The sequence below is a fragment of the Lissotriton helveticus genome, chromosome 2_1 (genome assembly GCF_964261635.1).
Source record: "Lissotriton helveticus chromosome 2_1, aLisHel1.1, whole genome shotgun sequence".
Lineage (NCBI taxonomy): Eukaryota > Metazoa > Chordata > Amphibia > Caudata > Salamandridae > Lissotriton > Lissotriton helveticus.
In genome coordinates this window covers 1994435616-1994455827 of record NC_136059.1, presented here as the reverse complement: position 1 = coordinate 1994455827, position 20212 = coordinate 1994435616, and the positions used below count along the sequence as shown (strand labels likewise).

The 20212-nt window shown below is 41.2% G+C and overlaps 1 protein-coding gene across 1 annotated transcript in view; it reads left to right on the top strand.

Annotated features, from left to right (window-relative positions):
* Window positions 1–20212, top strand: part of DCHS2 (dachsous cadherin-related 2) — a 499472-nt gene that overhangs the window by 21000 nt on the left and 458260 nt on the right. Inside the window, exon 2 of the mRNA XM_078677916.1 lies at window positions 10000–10231. Within this exon, the coding sequence (XP_078534042.1) occupies window positions 10186–10231 (46 nt within the window). The 5' untranslated portion in view covers window positions 10000–10185. The remainder of the gene's footprint in view (window positions 1–9999; window positions 10232–20212) is intronic.

The window sequence follows — 20212 nt, the reverse complement described above, 5'->3', positions numbered from 1 at the left end:
TTGAGCTGCAAATGCGCTATTTTTCTATGGTGTTTTTAAGCATTTGTAGGGTCGGCCTAAGACACAACATCCTGACTGAGGTCCTCATTATGGAAGGCCTGGTAACCAGGCAGGATTTTCCCCATGAAGTTACCGATACTGGGGGTTGCCAGTATATTTGAGGATGGGAAGAACCTAGCCCACTACAAACTGGCCCCTGAGGGTCCCCCAAGGGTCAAGTGAGACACGAGGAATAACTGGGGGAGTCAGACAATCTGGGTGTAATTCCTCTTATGATTCCTAATTTTGGGCTGGACTTTTTACCTAGAGATGTCTGGGTGAACGTTAGTAGGCTTGCAGTGTTCCCCCGGATCTCATAATTCCAAAGTGGCTGGTAACTGCTTGTAGCAGCCCTATCAGAATTAAGAGGCCACTCATAATTATATAAAATATATTTATTTTATCACATCTTGCTCTTACAGTGGCAAATAAACAAAGTTTAATGTTCTCGTGCAGGTAAGGTGTGCGTAACTTGTTGACTGTGTAGACCAGACAATACTAACTTCAGTACATTGTCTATGGAACGAAAAACATTTACCTTTATTCTTTTAGCTATAATTATTTGAGGCAGCTCTCTTTAGCAGATACTGAAATAGAACATGTGCCCCTTAGTTTCTTTGCTTAGAATTAGAACAAAAAAGTTCAGACTCGCAGATTTCAGAATAATCTGTTCTTTTCTTGTCAGAATAGCACAGCCAGTTCACCTTCTGAGTTATCACAATGTGCTTTGTTGTAGCCTGGCACTGGTGCACGCATTTAGAAGATTAATTGTACAAACAATCCAATTGCATTCAAATTAAACTCACAAAAGGAATGGAATATTTACAGACCACTTTGCCATGATTTAAATGAATTCCTTGAGCTTTGCTGTTATGTACCCGAAATAAAAGTCTTTAGTATCTCTCATGTCGTGATCTCTACTGCCTTATTGAACAGAGATGATGCATTGCCATGTTTGTGTGCGTATCACAATCTTCCATGTTTAAAATATCCTGGACCATACCTGTAATACAATTGAACACCTTCTAAAAAAAAAAAAGGAACTCGAATGGAAGTGATGAGGCTAGACCAGAAATCTCTATATAAAGGTGCTGAGTGTGTAAGAAGATTTAAATGTATGGGATCACCCGAAAAAAGACTGACCATTCAGACCTACAGTGTAGCAAGGTTAACCCACATGTAGCTTTTACTACAGATCACTAGAAGAATGTATTTAGAATTTAAAACTACATATTGAAAAAAATGTAAGCCCAGTCCAAGTAGCAAATTGCCCCCATTCCCCACTCTTCTGTCAACTACTGAACTAATATCCATTAATTGAAAGAAGGGACCTTCAAAGTTAGCATATGTCAATACTGTCACTATGGGTAATGTCAATTGGGATGTGTGGACTTAAAAACTTCACATATGCATTTGCGGGCCACCAGTGGCATCCCTTATGCATGTAAGGCCCATTTTGTGAATCTTGGCTAATATGTTCACTGTTTTTCTTGAAGTTGTTTAAACTGAAATTGTCTCCTACGTGACCATCTAGTAAGCTAGTTTGTGCAGTTGTTCGAAAAATTGTTAAGAACAGGTGCTGAGCATTTTTGCACAGTATGCAGATATTTGTGAACAATGAAAATTGAATTTGATTGGATAGTTTCAAGCACTTGCAGCCTATCCATTTTCTTTACTGCTCTTAAAACATACTAAGCCAAGTGTAGCACAGCAAATAAATGTTACGTTTTTCATAAAAAGAAAGAAAGTTGGTTTTCCATTTTTACCGGGTGCAGAGGAGCACATGTTTGAGATGTCGGATGTGCATTTCTGAGATAATAAAGGGGAGCCGGATCCTGAAATTTGTTAGCAGTGATCAATATTTTAGCCTCTTTTTCTGTGTGACACTTATACAAAGCAACGTATATTACGGATTTGAAAGCAAAGAATATGCAGTGAACAAATTTATTTATTCTAAAAGACGCAGGTGTAGCGAATTTTTGTTTTCAACATGCATCTGATAAGGCTCTTAAAATGCATAAAAATCTAAAAGCTCTTATTTTTCAGTTGAGGATCAATTCTGGGTTAGATTAAAATAACATGTCTCCTAGATGCTTGTGAATACATCCCCTGCTGGTAGAAACTTTAGACAGAAGATCAGTTTAGAAATTAGCCTACCATCAGATAGCACAGTTTTATGTGCAGGGGTAATGCATCATCAGTGTACAGATTGTAAAATGTGTACATATCAATGCATGCATAGAATAGATCAGATTTAAGTTAGCTTTTTCTCAATAGAAATAAGGTCTGGGTTTTTAGCATGTACAAATTTTAAAGTACAACGCGTTATTATCTTTTGTAGACTCTGTAGAGTGCTTTATGATGGTAGAAGGTAGTGACAGCAGGGAGACGTCCAGAAAGTGGTTAATTTAAATTAACTCTCAGCATTTGAACCCCTTTTTTGGAGCGTGATCTGATAGATGACAAGGATTTCACCTGACTACTTGTTGTTCACTTTTAAAAGTAGTTGAGATATCAAATCTAAGATAAGCGCACAACAAATGGTTGGACAAAATATTTTTGCCCAAAATGTAGGAGGAGTAATGTTTTCATAAATTAAGTAGGGTTAGGAGAATAAGAAGAAGCTGACAGAATTAAAATGGCAATGCCACATGAGGTTTCACCACATAGCACTCCTCCTTCTACAAGTATCATTTTTTCATACTGAACTGGACACTCTGCTCCTGATCATGAGATTACTCAGTAACATGGAAATGTAAGTCCTAAAAACTATATTGGCCTACAACCAGAGTCTGCATAAAATGAATGCACTTTGCAGCAAACCCCTCTGCGCATGGCCTGTTGGGCAGGTCCTATGCATTGAACCAGCTGCGCAAGGTCTTTGGCTATGGACAGCAGGATGTGGGCACAGGGACTGGCTCCAGTAGGGTTCCAGAGTACCCTCTGTGCCACTGGAGCAGCTGAACAGGGCCATTGACCATGACCCATTGGTTCCGGATACAGATCTAGCCAGACTAGACCTTGCACCAGACCCTACGTACACAGTGCTGACCTTGAGTCTGGGTCCATGCAAGTGATGGAGCGAGATTTTGTTTTGACTCGCAAAGTTAAACTCTCATAATATAAATTAACTGTATTAATGAGTGTGGAATGAATATTATTAACCAACTTAGTTTAAAACCGCAGATCACATACATGGGGATTAACATGTGTGCTCATATATGTGCTTTATGTTGCAAATGCTTGTTTGTGGATAATAAAAGCTAAATCATGTCTATTGTCATGTCAGAATTAATTGCGGCTGTTTTAATTATTGGCATGAGCTTATTTTCGTGTGCTTATGTTTTGTTTTTCTGTCTTTGTGATGCTTATTCTGTTTGTTACTAAAACGCTTTAGCTAGGTAATAATTTATTAAGGGTTAATAATTAGCAAAGGTGGGTGGGAAACAGAATGATTTTTAATTCTTGCATTAATTATTCTCTTGTGTTTGTTTGAATATTAGTTAACCAGAAAGAGGCTTGAGGCCTAGCACAACTTTAACGTGGTGTTTTCGAGTCCTGTTCAGAAAAGAGCAAGAGCCTGCATGGAAAAATTGTATCACATTTTAAAAATGCAAGTTCCATTAAGAAATGTACTTTTTGTGCTCTTGGATGGACCAAGCCCAAGGACAGTAGCCGGTGGAAACTGCCAAGCTAAGGAAGTCATAAACTGACAATTTTAAATGTTTCACTTTGGAGGAAGCTGCGTGACTTGTGAATGAAAAACAATAGACTATAGACAAAGTTTGATTCCGGCTTCGAAAGGAGATGACACTATGTGGGTTGACGTCTCTCAACCAATGGGAACTTTGGATGGCAGGAAAGAAAAATACATTTAGTGAGATTAGTTGGGGAAAAGGGTATAAAAACTGACCCCTTTGGAAGGAGGTCATCTCTTCTCGCTTTCCGAATCCAGTTGGGCGTGACGTGCTGTCGGACTCTTTGGAGCACGTAAGGATCAATAGGGTTAAATGACTTTTCTATCTTTTATTCTTTTAGGCTAAGTGAGATTTTAGACAGGGAAAATAGGGCTTAGGTGATGGAAAACTGTTTATTCTTCATTTAACATGTTATTTGATTTTGCTTGAATCTGACAGACTAATTTGCATTTCCTCAAACAATGCTGTTTAAATAAAAAGGTTCTAAATAGGATGCACTCTTCTTTGAATAAATTAGCTAATAAATAAGATTTTTGAAATGACAAGCTGGTCTTGTTATTTCTCAAACTTGTTACCATCAGTTGATTCATTCGCCTAAGTGACTTAATTAAATGCTGAGTTTAACAAAACCATGGTAAATTCATTATACTGCAGTTGTATATAAATGTATATATGATTTGTGAATAGGTTTTATTAATTAGGTCACATGATTCAGTTGCTCAAAAATATGTCTTGTTAGTTTATGGGCCTTGTGAGTGTTTTATGATTAATGGTGAGTATTGTGGAGTTGGGTAGTGTTGTTATGACATATTTTCTATAGGGGCGCTGGATCACAAGTAAAGTTGCACTATACTTTTTTTATTTCTTCAGGATACCCAAATATATATTGTGGATTCACTGATCCACAGACTTGTTCCTTGTTCATGAATCCGATGAAGATTTTGTCTTTCTTTTACATTTTTTAGGGCAATGTCTGTCCCTCTAAGCACCCTCACATCCTTCTTGCTGTTGCTAACCACTTGCACCCATCCTGTTACTATTTTCAGGATGCAGGCTTTGGAACCCGGCATCCTATACTGACTGCCACATTTAAACTTTTCAGTTGCTGTGAGCCAATGAGATTGATTGGGTTCACAAATACTCTGAGGATCAGCAGATTCCACTGGAGCTGGATCTGCAAATAATCTAATGATAAGCTTTCAAGACTTACAAAAGTGCCTGTGTGATTAACCCTTCAAAGACCACTGACACTTTTTTGTAGCACGGACATCTCAAAAACAACCGAACCAAAAAGTACTAATATAAATCCAATTGGAATGATAAATAATCTCCAGTTTGCTCTCCTAGAAAGTGCAATATTTAAAACATATTGCACTTTTTAGTAGAGATCATATTCCAAAACTAGTACCTTCAGAATTATTAGATACATGCATACAAACAATCTGGTAAAAGTTCAAAGAACTATTGCAAACATTCTTAGGCAGTTCTTTTCGACTTCTTTGGATTCTTGCTAAAATACTTTAATGAAAATCTTGGAGGCATATAGAGCTATTGCAATCTGGAATTATATAGATGTACATAGTGCACACCACAATGACGGTGGCTTTAACTTCTAGACACTAACTAGGAAGATGCAGACACAATGACAGCAGCTCTCCCTTTTCATGATCAATGCTTACCTCCCGGCTTCAACACAGTCACATAAAGCACCGTTGCCATCTGTCTAGAAGGAGTCAGTCAGGCTTATCATACTCCAATCTGACTCTGACTCTGCTGATGAATGTTTCTCTTGCAGCTGCACAACCTATCAAAGATTGCTTCACCCTCACATTCAAGGAACTTCCTTCACTCACCTGTTTTACCTTCCAGCAGCCAAGCTCTTGAGTTTCATTCTATTAAGGATCTGATAAGCTTGTTCACTCCTCCTCCTCCAAAATAAGCAGACTCTTTCCTATACAAAGGAAAACCTAGCCTACGTATACTCTGATCAGCTGCACTCCCAACCACTTATAAATTATGACACTGCGCTAGCTTAGCATTCCTGTTTGTCCCTCACTCACACTCCGCGCAGCACACCCTTGTTTTACAGCTAGATTCACAATCAGACGCAGACACACTCTTGTGTGAGAACAGTTCAAAGATATGCCGGGTTATAATGAATTTAGCTGAACCCAAAAGCTTCTTTACACTTTAAACCTTCTCCAGTAACATACATCTCTCTTTAGTATTAGAAAAGCCACTCACTTGAGGTGTTGCTGCGTACCTTACAATAGTATTGCTAGAAGCTCTTTTGCATTGATGGGCAGCGCCAGCTGGTTCTCAGCACATAAACTTTCTGTATCAGACTGATAGGCAATATTATGGTAATCTCATCAGTGATTATATAAAACAAACTAAGTATGAGAAAAACCGAAAGCATTTTACATCACACATCCCTACTTCCCTAATAGAGTAATCTAATCCCTACCAAACATCTATGTATATAAAGTCTTAGCTTCATGGTTAATGTATTAGCTGAGCTAATAGTATTCCTCCAAAATTCCTGGTCTCTTTATATCTGTCACTCCAATTATTCTCTATGGAGAGGAGAGGGTGTGGTGCAGCTTTTCATAGCTGCTCTCTAAAACATGGACAATGTCCTTTTGAGAGACATGTTTGAAGGGCAAGCAACTGTAACCAATTCTGCTTCCTCCATGTTTCCAAATATGTTTCATGGTAAGCCGGATGCCCTTGCAGTGTTAAGTAAGAGAAGGTGGGTTTGTAGACCGCTGCTTGCCACCCATGAGGGTATCCAGGTGCTGAGCAGGTGAGAGTAGAATTGTGGTCAGGCTGGGCCTGAGTGCAGGCAGTCTAGATGGTCCCGCAAGAAGTCTAATTGAAAGACCTGGTCTTCAGCTTCTTGCGGAATTCAAACTGTGACGAAGAGGCCAGGATGTGTTGGCAGATTTTGTTCATAATTTGGTAGCTTGGTGGGAGAATGATAGACCACCTGTTCAGCATCTGTAGATGCAGGGTGTGTGTACAAGAGAGAGTGATGCTGAGCTAAGTTGTCTGGTGGGTTGGTTGAAGTGAAGCCGGTGATTGGGATATGTGGGTCCCGTGTTGTGTAGTGACTTGAATGTGTATGTGAGAAGACGGAACTGGCACCACTTTTGGATGGGAAGCAAGTTGAGCTCTCTGACATGTCTTGTGGTGTGGGATCAGTGCAAAAGGTCAAGGATGAGTCTGGCAGTGGTGTTTTGGATGGTTTTAAGACTGTGAAGAAGATGGGTTGAGATGAGGGCATAGAGTGCATTCCTGTAATCCAGTCTGCTTGTGATTGGGGCCTGCGTGATAGTAAATCTGGTGCCCAGTGGAAGCCACTTGAAGATTTTAACTAACATGCAGAGAATGTGGAAGAATGTGGAAGCATGAGGAGCTGGCGGCAATGACCTAGGACTTTATGGTGAGGTTAGTGTGGAGGATGAGGCCTCGGTTCCTAGCATGGTCAGTTTTGGCAGTGTTGAGCTTGCAACCGATTTCTTTCATCCAATTGGCTATGCTGGTCATGCATTGTTTGAAGTTTGTCTTCGTGGTGATGGTGTTATCTGAGAGGAAAACAATTAGCTGGGGGTTGTGAACATAGATGATAATCCTAACACGTACTTCCCTGAACAGGATTATAGAAAATTACTCTCTGCTGGTTATCCATTATTTTTTTACTGTAACTAATGTCAACCCGCTCCTGAAACAACATGGCACTCCCACACACTTTGTTAGCTAGAATTACCATTCAGAATAATAGTTCTCCTGGTCCTAAGCCTTACTGCCTTAACATTTTGCCTCCAGTACGCTCAGGTGTGTTGAAAACAATGCATTCTGTCAAGTATAATGCAAGTGGTGGTTGAGGTTGTTGAGTCTTTGTGAATGCAGCCTTTGTTGCATTGCTCTCATAGCAATGAGCACAATGGTCTTGGTACCAGAGTGCTGGCTGGTATGAAATGTTGGTGAAGAAAGCAGTTATGTGATGGGTCTGTTAGGTTTTGTTTGTCTTAATGCTCATTTGAAAGTTCATCTCCCATCTAGAAGTGGGGTTGGCGCACTGACCAGAGTGCTAGGAATGGGCTTGTTTTAAAGGATAGATATTAGATATTCTCTGAATCAATTATCGTTTATTTTCCTGGCAAGATGGTCGATGCTATTATGGAATTATGCTTTAGAGACTTGCCTCTGTGTTTGTTCCCAGTCACCTTTTGCAGATTAATGGTCATATTCATTCATAGGTACCTGGTAGTTTACTAACAGCATCCTACATTTTGAAGTCAGGGGACATATTTTCAATAACAGTCGAGAAAAGCACATAGGATCTTCAATTTAGTTCGTGTATCAGGGGACAATCAAAGGCCTTGAGTTGAAGCACATTTTGGTCCACTTGTTCTCTTTTTCTGTAGCTCAGTACAGTATGGTTCTATATTGGGTGACCCCATGTCTGCAGTGTTGGAGTGTGATAACTGTTAAAGAATCAAAACTATGGACAGTGAGCAAACAAGGGGCAGAGCCTTCCTCGGCTGATATCACTGGTTGCAACTTCAACAACTACCTTATTGGCAGAAATGGAAAAACATTCGTTTTCGGTATTGGAGTCAAGGTGACCCCAGGAATTGGGCCACACAGCTAGGAACATTAGAAAGGCTCTGCTAGTTCTAACTCTAATGAGAATTACTTTGTTGTTTTGATTTGTTTTGACATAGAGAAGTTTGTTTCATCCACAAGTAACTGATCTCTAGGTATGAGAGGATGTTAAATCAGCCGCTCATAAGAACTACACTGGATGTGTGCCATCTGCATACATTTGGAGGAGGAGATCCTGTGTGCTCAAAGATCTGGCTGGGGCAGTAGGGATAGGCACATGTTTAACAACATCGGATCGAGGGACTAGTCAGGCACGGGAAGAAGCCATGTTAGTGTAGGAGCATAGGTCCACAGCAATAGGTATGCACAGGTGAGTAAAATCTACCATACTGCTATGCAGGGCTGTGAGAAGGGCCTCAAGGGAGCTTGACTCAGTAGAGGTGTTCACTGATGGTTGACTCAGAGCAGATGCTCGCGGGTGCTGGACTCACGCCAGGTGCTCACGGGTACTTGACTTAGAGCAGGCGCTCACGGGTGTCTGACTCAGAGCAGGTGCTCATGGGTGCCTGACTTAGAGCAGGTGCTCACAGGTGCTTGACTCAAAGCAGGTGCTCACGGGTGCCTGACTCAGAGCAGGTGCTCCCGGGTGCCTGACTTAGAGCAGGTGCTCACAGGTGCTTGGTCAAAGCAGGTGCTCACGGGTGCCTGACTCAGAGCAGGTGCTCACGGGTGCCTGACTCAGAGCAGGTGCTCACGGATGCTTGACTCAGAGCAGGTGCTCACAGGTGCTGGACTCAAAGCAAGTGCTCATGGGTGCCTGACTCAGAGCACGTGCTCACAGGTGCTGGACTCAGAGCAGGTTCTCACGGCTGCTTGACTCAGAGCAAGTGCTCACGGGTACCTGACTCAGAGCAGGTGCACACGGGTGCTTGACTCAGAGCAGGTGCTCACGGGTGCCTGATGCACATGGGTGCTTGACTCAGATCACGTGCTTAGGGTGCCTGACTCAGAGCAGGTGCACACGGGTGCTTGACTCAGAGCAGGTGCTTACGGGTTGCTCTACAAATGTAATCTTTTCCTCTGATGTGCCTGAACTCTGATGGGCAATCATTAATTAGTGCATCTGCAGCAATGAAAAAGTATTTGCAAAAGGAAGCATATTACTCATAGCCTTGTAATGGAGGGACTCTTGGGTTGTACATGTCTACCAGACATTATCTCTGTCTATTGTAGAAGTGAGAGCTAAGACTGTCATTTTTGGAGTAGCTGCACTTTTCAATGATTTTTTTGTACCATCAGTAAGCATTAATAACTGATTTTCCGTTATGATACCAGACATTATTTTTTTAGTTTCAAATAGAGGTTCCACGCTATGTAAATATCAATATACACTTGTTTTTCGAAACATCAAAATCTGATTACGTAACAAATTGTGTTTCAAGAAATGTACCCTACAATTATATGACTTAATGCATGGTTTTCACAAATGTATAACCACAGTTTCTACCAGGTGAACGTGTGGTTTAATGTCCAATTTCAGTGTAATATATTATTAAAGAGTACAGTTTATGGCCAATGTTGGCGCTGCTCGTGCTTTCCTGCAGTGTCTTATTCTGCTCATCTTTTCTTTCAATGCTTGTTTTTTCCACAGGGTGGCTTGAGTTCCCAGGCCTTTGTGCATATTGTCATAGAAGATATCAATGATAATCACCCAGTGTTCGATCCATCTGTGTATGTGATCAGTGTGAGCAGTCACACGCAACCCGGAACGGAGCTCCTTAGCGTCATTGCCACTGATCAGGACTCTGGGGCATATGGGCAGGTGACATACCAGTTAATGCCAGGAGAGCTTTCTTCCATGTTTACTGTTGACTCATCCACAGGTAGGTTTGCTTTTTAATATAATATTGTCCATTTCATATACATATGCCAGTTCCAATGGAATGAGTAATAAAGTACAAACATGAGTGCATATCACAAAGTATATATACATAGAACTGCTTGGTTTTTAAAACCTTGATGACATTTACAATTATATACTGGATGATAAATCTTCCTAAGAAACATATTTTCTGTGATTGCACACTTTTTATATGGACAGAGAAAGACACATTTTTCCAGCTTTCCTCCCATCTACATTCCCACCGCAATGTATCGAAATTATCAAATCCTTGACCTATAAAATAACTGTACTTATCATGTAATGTATCCATGTGCTTTGCATACTGTATTAGACAAGAGCACCCATGACACAGCACAGGTACCCAGAGTCCAAAATGCCCATACCAACTGCATATGACATAGTTTACATTTCTTTCTATGTGCTATTTTACCAACAAGGGTTGTGAGTTCATAAAATTCGGTTCATTATCACTGATCATCCTTTAGCAGCTATTGGCTTATTTATTTTATTTTATTTATTTTAAAGGTTTTATATAGCGCTGGCTAGGCCCGGAGGTATCAGAGCGCTTTACAGGAGTATCAGATCATGGTTACAGGTTACATCGTTACAAAGGTTACACAGTTCTTAGAGCATGGCAACATAGTTACTTGTAAGGTTGAGACAAACAATAAGCACAAATCCGTAAGGGGAAAAGCAGGCAAAGGTAGAGATTCAGGGGAGGGGGTAGGAGCAGGGGAAGTAAACAGATAATGAAGGCGGGAAAGAGGAAGGGAGGGTGAGAAACACAGCATGGGAAGAGAAAGGGAAGGGTGACGGGGACAAAAACCGGTAGACGAGTCAAAGCAACGTCCAAAGTCCAGTAAGCTGTGATCCCAGGGGAAGTGTTATCACTTCCCTATCTCTGTTGCGAGAGGCTCCCTTTATGCTGTGGACTCTCTCAGAGGGATCTCTGAGATTCCAAAGCATACATACTGGATCCTTCCCCAAAAAGGGGAGAGGGAGTGCTTTGGCAAGGGGTCCCATACCATACCTCAAGTGTGAGTGGCTCCCTTGGCGCAGTGGACTCTCTTAGCGGGTTTGCTGAGACTCCAGAGTATAAATATTGGATCTTTCCCCAACAAGGGGAGAAGGAGTGCTTAATCAAAGGGCACAAAGGACAGGGGGCTAGGCAGAGTAGCAGGCAAGGGGAGAGATTCAGGGGAGAAGGGGTAGGAGCTACGGAAGTAGACAAAGAGAGAAAGAGTAATAAATGGGAGCATATTTAATTAATGAGTTTTGTATAGCGCTGGCTAGATCCAAAGGAACCAGAGCGCTTTACACGAGGAACAATAATGTTGCAATTTACATCAGTTAAAAGTTAGATAATAATCAAGAAAAACCTTTAAAGAACATAGGGGCATATTATCAAGAACGGGCATTACATTATCACCGCTTTTATCGGCAGGAAACTGCCGATAAAGCGGCGATAATGTGCTTGATAATATGCTCTATGAATTCCAATCGAAGCTCATGTTAGATGTGGCGCGCGGAGTTACCTGCTCAATTTATCATGCTCACCTGGGCCCATAAACACACACACTTTGAACAGGTAAATCTGGCTTTTACTAATTTGCCAATCAGGATATTATTTTACTTCAGGACTTGTACCTATACACATTGACTTACCAATCCTTGTCACCTGTATTTAAGTCCTAAGGGATCAAGTGTGTTAGAATAATAGGTAGAAAAATAACAATTCATATTGAAGCAATTACAGCCTTTTCAATTAGGAAAATAATTATTAAAGCAATGATATGTAGAAATATTACGAGACTTCTTTTAGGCATTGAAACAAAGGTAAGGTAAGAAAGGGAAACAGTACGATGACATACCCACACAGATGTATATTTACCTAGAATGGTGTGAACCCTGGCCACGGGCTGGGACAAAGGTAACAGGACTCCTGAAAGTTCAGGTGCCAACAGGGTAAACAGGTGCAGACCAGAACCAGGACAGGTACAGCCCAATATGGATTCAGGAGAGGACAGATGCAGATCAAGACAGGTACCCTCAGCTAAGTGCAATGCCAGCGTCACACCCCTCTCTGCGGCTAACAGTCGGGCCCGATTGGGTTATAGATTCTTCTCCCTCAGAACCCCGATTGGGTTATCGATTCTTCTGACAAAGTGCTCCGCCAGCACCTCTGCTCTCGATCTCCTATTGAGTGCGTTGGGTCAGTGACAAGTCAGCTATTGGGACAAGTCGGACAAACAAACTAGTTAAGCCTACCTTAGTTATACCATTTTCCACGGCAATGTACCACCCCCCCAGTGTTGCAAATGTGTGTGTTCCCTCAATTTGATTCGTCAAAAGGCAAGGAGAGGTCATCACACCATACCAGTATGAGATCATTTTCATTCATTAATAATGATCTCCTTCCCGCCCATAATTGACTTTCCAATGAATTTTATTCCACCCAGCATTACTGTAGCAAAAGATATACAATTCTATAACATTTGTATTTTCTTCTTCCTGGAGAGTTCATAAGGTGAACTTCCCAGGCGCATCTCGGGCAAGACTGTTGTTGGCATGGTTTAAATGCCATAGCTTGTGGACTCTTGAGAATCTGGCTCATGCGCAGTCTCGGGATTCAAGATGGCGTTACAATTTACTTCCCAGGCCCAAACACAAACTAGTAGCAAAGTCAAAGAAAAACAATTTTAGAACAAAGAATAAATGAATGCTATGTATACTATTTATCTCTACTATATTCCCATTACTTTATTTTAACTACAGCATTAATAGTTAATCAGAACGAACACGGTTTAGTGAAAGCAGAAGCAGGTGCTTTAGTATGTGAAACATGAAGCAGCCATCTTTAATACTAGTGCGCATCTGAAGAGATTTCCCATCAAGCAACAGATACGTCACACCACGTGAGTTTTGCAGACTCATGCTCAAAAGAGTTCCCGCGTTTTCAGCGGCCAATTTAATGCATTCGAGTTACTGTTAGTAAAAGCACATATGCAAGCTTCCCCAGCTTACTAAATATTTTGTGTAATGCAATTGTTAGTAAGACAAACATGTTGATTAATACATTACGTGTTATTTCGAGAGGGTTGATTCCAAGAAAGTCTCTTTACGTGCGAAACCTTGCTCCATCACACTACATGTCACTTTCCATTGTTCAGACTTAAAAAATAAAGGGTCAGATTTACAAGCCCCCTGCGCCACCAGTACATCACTTTTTGTGATGTTCTGGTGGAGTATTTTACTTCTCCATATTTACAAGGGCAGAAAAAGCCACCGTGCGTGGCTTTTCCTGTCCTTGTAAATAAGGCCCTTTACACACAGCACTTTGCATGAAAGTGGCATTCCATGAGTGTTGCTGTGGGTGTTCCCAATCGCAAAATCCATGGAACCAGACACATTTCCAGATTTACCAGGAATCGTAAATCAGAAAATGCGTCTGAATGCTACGTCTCCCCAGGAGGCATAGGGAGACGCAACGTGGAAAAATGTTTTAATTTCTCCTCGTTTTTTCCTCTTTCAATGCGCGCTGCAGTCTACAGCACGCATTGAAAGAGGAAAATGCCTATGGTGATTGTTTTTTGTGCAGGAAGGTGCCCCTTCCTGTACAAAAACAATCTCCCCATGACACAGGCATCCTTGCACCATGGTGCAAGGGTGCCTGCGCCGGCGCAAGGCAGCTGTTTGTGCGCCAGCGCAGGGGAGAGCACAGGAATGCAACATATTTTTGTAAATATGTCACATTCCTGTGCTTTGGAAGTGGCGCAGCGTGGCACAGCAAAAGGGCTTGCGATCTAGCATTTCCTCGTAAATTTGCCCCAAAAAGTATGAGTAAATAAGAACAGGTAGGGATTTACATGGATCATGTGGTATCTGTGTGTTTATTGGTCATTGATCTTTAGATTCCTGTTAGTAGATGGGTTTTCATTGGCCTCTCATGTGTTTTCATTAGAATGCTATATAAGAATGTTGTTGATTTATATTTGAACTCTGTGTCAGCTGGTCTTGCTTCCTGCGGTGTCCTGGCCAGGATGGACAGATTAGTGGAGTTCCAGTGTCAGAAGAATGCCTCGCAGGCTTATAGTTTAGTGTTTTGTCTTTCATTTATTGTTGTTCTGTTTTTATGCTGCAGCGTGTGTTTATGTATGGGTATTGTTTCATCGTATTGTGTGTGTTTCGTTTCTAGTAGTCTGAGATCTTGTCTTGGTTGTTGTATTGTGTGTAAAAGGGGGAGATATATTGTATCTGTGTCTCTATTGGTCATTGTTACATTCTATAGATTCCTGTTAGTAGATGGGTTTTCATTGGTCTCTCATGTGTTCTTTATTGAAATGCTATGTACGAATGTTCTCGGTTTATGGTTGAACTTTGTGTCAGTTGGTCCCGCCTCCTGGACCTTTTACTTACTGTACAGCCTGCGCTCCGGTTTCTTCAAATAAATCTCCTCTTAGACAAATCTTACACCGTGTGAGTATTTGGTAAACGCTGCAGTTTATTCTAGTCAGAATTTGGAAACACAGGCACAACACAATTTGTAAAAACGAGATTTATTTAGCAGTATTAAGAAATTCTGCTGGGTGTATTTTTAATCTCGTGTGGGGAAGCGGAGTACAGCACAGCTTTATATTTCTTTTAGATTTGTAAGGTAGGTAGCTTGCGATTCTACCTTAATAAATTAGATGGGGATAATATTCCACGGATGAAAAAGGTGCATTTGACTTTCAAGTTGTTTATCCTACCTATTTATTAGATTTATGAATTTGGAGAAAAGGCCAAAGCGGCAAGGCGCTGTTAATTAGTGCTGAATCTACAAAGAGCTCACCAAATGTCACTAATGCGGTCATTAATTTAATTACTGTCAAGTGAGACCTGCTCTGAAGATGACCTCTTTCCCACCTTGCAAAAACATAGCAGGTGGTGCTATGATGCACACACGTCCCTGGGCTGCCGAACGATTAATCTTTTTATAATATACTTCAGTTTTGACCATATTTCACCTTCATTCAGAAAACAAACATTGACAAACCCAATAGGCATGGCTTATTTTAAGGGAGTTTTTGGCCGTTCAAGTGATAGTATGTTCCTTTGTGACATGTTGGAAGCACCCAAGCAATACATACAGACACACATCCAGGTACACAACACACATGCGCACACAACCAGTTTAATGGATGCAGGGATACATGGTTAACTGTGTGGGTGTACACATAGATAAACACATAGTTGGATGCCTGTGGGTGGTTGTTGTGGTTTAATAGCTGATTGGATGGAAGTGTGAGTGAACAGATGAGTGCTTGAGTGTGACTAGATGAGACAGTAGATGATGGTGAGGGCCGATAACGGTATTGTACCATGGATGCATAGATATGGATAGACTGTGTAGGTAGAAGTATGTGGATGAAATGGTGAATAGATGAGTGCGTGGCTTGATAACCACATGGTTCTGAGGTTTGATTCTCTAATACCCAGGGCACCCAGTAGTCTTTTGCCTACCCTCAGCCATAGGCCAGTACTTCTGTCCACTGGAAAGCTGTTCAACTGGATTTAAATTACTTGTGGTCGAACACTCATGGCATAATAACTTACAACCCTAGTGTTCATTGATTTATGTATTTATCAAATAGTTCACAAAAGGACATTTAAACTGTGATACAAAGAAGTGGCTTGCTAAGAGGTGAACTCTCCTCCTAGCCCTAAGGTAGCGTGCCACTCCTACCTAGGAGCTCTTGAGCTAACACGGGCCTCCAATGTTACTGCAGCTAGAGGATGTAGATCGGGCAGCTTCCTCCGTATTAATGAGGCAAGAGTAGGGGTAATTTCCCATTAATAAGGGGATGTCATTGCGGCCATACCATTCACCCATAGTCAGCCAATGTGCTCAAGAGTTTTCACTTTTGCTTCTGTTCTATCCCCTCTTACAGTTCATATGGCATCTACCAGCATGCCATCTTGCTGGCTTGTAGAAAGTGTTAGAGCATCATGTATCATGTGTCAGAAGGTGAAATATTGGATCAACCCGGGGCACGCAGCCACCACACTAGCCGCCACTGTCACGCTGTCCCCCTCGTCAAGTGGCAGAAAATATAGTATAGTTAGTGTACTGTACATATGACATAGTGAAACGGCACTCCCAGTGTGACTCAGTCATATTCTGTCACTAAGGATGAAAAGTAGACATCACAAATAAGGCGCTACCTGAAATCGTTTAACATGGCACATTCATTCAACGCAAGGATGCTCCTCACAAGCACAGCAGACCCTGTCTTGTAAGCAAGAACAAAGTAATTTACCACAAGCTTACCCTCCACAAACGTGGTAGAATCTGTCTTAGTACGTCATGACGAGTTCAGTTACCGCAACCATGCCGGTCTCAAACATGGGAGACCTGCTACTATGAACCATGAAAAAGTCATTTACTATGAGCGTGTTCATTACAAGCATTACTTGGCTTCCTATTCATTGCAAATGCATTTTTGATTCTCACTCCCTCTCCAAGACTGCATAAAGGTTTGGTATTATATATAATTTTGTTTATTTATTTATGGGTCAATATTTAGCTTATATTTTGTTGATGGCAACAAAATTTAAACTTAATACAAAATCGTTTAATAGAGTCCAATCATAAAAGTAAGATATAAAATGAAGACTCAAATACATATCACTAGGATAGATGTTTCGCTCTGGTTCACCAGGCAGACTCTAGGGGCCTCATTTATGAGGCCGTGTGTCACTTTTACGCCGCTGGTGCGTCCCTTTTTGTGACGCATCGGCGGCGTAAAACATGCCTCCTATTGCGCACTATTTACAAAGTGACGCATCTAAGCAGATGCGTCACTTTGTAAACCCCTGCGCTACATTATACCTGCGTCAGGTATAATGTATGCAGAGGGGGCGTTCCCCCGCAAAAAGCCTCGTAATAGTGACGCAGTGAAATCTATGAGATTTCACTGCGTCACTTTTAGGACGCTGTTGTGTCAAAATCTTGCGCCTGCCTCACAGCAGGCGTAAGACTGACACAAGCCCTTTCACATGGGGCTTTCCCCATGTGAAAGGACGCATTGCTGGAGTTGCGTCACTTTTGTGACACACTCCAGCAATGCGTCACTTTTGCGCTTACAGATACGTCAGATATACTGACGTATCTGTAAGCCCTTACAATATGACGCATCATTGGGGTCGCAAGGAGGGCGCAATGAAAAGTGACGCATCGCTGTTTTCTCGCAGCGATGCGTCACTTTTCATAAATGAGGCCCCTAGGAATTTAGAGACCGAAAAAATAACACAGGGCCATGTATCGGTTTTGCAGTTTCTCAATGCACATCGACGATCTCTCATCCCTGAGAGACTGCAGAGGGGGTAATGCACTTAGACCTAGATTTACAAAATGCCCTGCAGAAAAATAACATAAGTTTCTCACTTTCAGGACACGTATTATGAACTTACTGGATTTTGATCTATAATTAGACATTCTTTCAGTAAAGAAGGCCAAAGGCAAGATGTCCAGCTTGAATTTACTATAAAGTGCTATATTGCTAGCTGGTTTAATATAATCTAATACATCTGAACGCCTAAATCCAGTTTTAAGTGAGAAAGATGCAATTGCTCGGCTCCCACCATTCTCTGAAATCTGAGTAGCTATGACACATTGGCATTATCGGCCCTTCAGAATTTTGTGTTCATTAAAAGTGATTCTGGTAGGATTTCTCCCAGTAATCCCTTAGGCCTGGCTTTTCATACCATATTTTAATATGTCAGACCCAAGCTAGTTCACATGATTCAAAACTGTAGAATATAACTTGCAAAATTACTCTGAAAGGTTCAAGCTCATCAGTCACCCATAAACGTATCCAATAAATTAGCGGTTTTACGGGAGATACATGGAAGATCGATGTCCAATCGGATCAGCAACATAGGAGTACTCTTCCGGGCAATCAACTATGCCTTGATACATTTATTTCTGCTCTTAATTAATTGAGTCAGCTTTACAATAGCTCCATAGTTTAGCTCCATACAAAGCTGCATTCACCGCCCTGTACATATTTACTATCAGTGCTACATGTTAATTGGATTTGTTTTTTGCACGTTTCAGCAGAGCTGATAATCCCTGATTCAAAGTAAACTTTTGTAATTGGAGGCTCCAACTGTTTGAATCTGAAAAGTGGATGCTTAAGTGATCAAACTGATAGGTTCTCTCAAGAGTAAAATCATTAGTTAAGATGTTCCCTTAAAAATAATTGTGGGGGTTATAATAATCATCCTTCATTTCCTACCCATAATCGATGCAAAATAAATTAAAATTTTCAAGTAGAATTCTGAGATCCATTGTAGTCTTGAACAGCAATAAAGTGCAAATAATAGAACAGGCCCTTTAGAACCCACAAGACAAGGGGAATCATTATTATAACCTAGTAGAGAATTTACACATTTGTTAATGTCAAGCACGACAGGGGTGTGAGCAAGTAGACACCCTAGATGTATCCCTCGTGTTGATGTCAATTTTCTCTATCAGTTCACCATTCGGCCTCCAGCGAAATTCCCACCAAGCATATTTTGCATTTCCTCACCACCACCACACTTTTAATGGCAGTGCGGCAGTCATAACAAGTGTGGTGGTGGGGAAACATAGGGAGCCCTACAGGGCCCCCCGGTGCCTCATGCCATGTGGAAGCACCTAGGGCAGATAGGCCTTGCAGCAGTGAAAAATAAACGTAAGAGTTTTTCACTACCCGGAGATGTAAAACCTAAATGTACATGTCCGTCCTTTTAAATACACTGCACCCTGCCCTTGAGGTTGTCTAAGATCTACATTTTTGTCCTACATGAAAAAGCACCACTACAAGGGTGAGTCTCCTCCAATCTTGGGAGATTAATAAGTCTTTCAAGTATCCTCTTATATAGACGCTGAGTCGTGATGTACAAAATTCAATGTTCTTTTAATGATCCACTTAGAGACAAGACACCAGCCAACGCGTTTCGTTCTGTCACCAGAACTTCTTCAGGGCGCAAAAGATATTTCAAAGTCGTGTTGTGTTCCAAATAAAAATATTTTCAATATTTTCCCATATATATGGATTTTCTGTATTCGATTTTCCTTCTACAGTAAGCCCGGTGATCTGGGTACTCGAATAATTCCCAGACTTTGGATCTATCTTTCCTTATGCAATTGAAGTTCGTTCTACGTAGTTAGAAAATCCCACCTCCTATTCTTTGGGGAAAAACCAAGTAGATATCTCCTTACGGCAGTTGCCTGTTCGGTCGATCTGGATATCACGAATTCGGCGTCTCGGTATCCTGACGCGATGTCGTCTCCATTGCTAGAATGTCTAAGATCTACATTAAAGGTGACTTATATGTATTAAAAAGGAAGGTTTGGACTTGGAGAAAGGTCTACTTTGCAAAGTCAACATGCAGTTTAAACTGCACACACAGGCTCTGCAAAGGCAGGCCTGGGGCATTTTTGAAGGGCTATTTAGGGGGGCACAACCAGTGCTGCAGGCCCACTAGTGGCTTTTAATTTGCCAGCGCTGGGCACATTTAGTGCTCTTTTACTAGGGACTTACAAGTAAATTAAATAACCAATTATGTATAGGCCAATGTTACCATGTTTTAAGCAGAGAGCCTATGCACTTTCGCACTGTTTAGCAGTGGTAAAGTGCGCGGAATCCTAATGTAAACAACAATAGATTCAGCAAAATGTAGGAGGAGAGGCAAAGATTGGTCAAAGACCACCTTATGGCCGACCGATCTAACAGGCTCCTTGTCCTAAATAAAAAACCTAATTCTAACCCTACCTGTGGAAAGTAAAGGCAACCCTAACTCTAATGCTAACCCTAGCACTAAATCAAACGTAAAGCACATTTATTTAAAAAAAAAACTAAAAACTATTGGAATGCCCACTGAGAATCACAATGCCATGGAAAAATGAGGATAAAGTGCTTTATTCTACAACTAA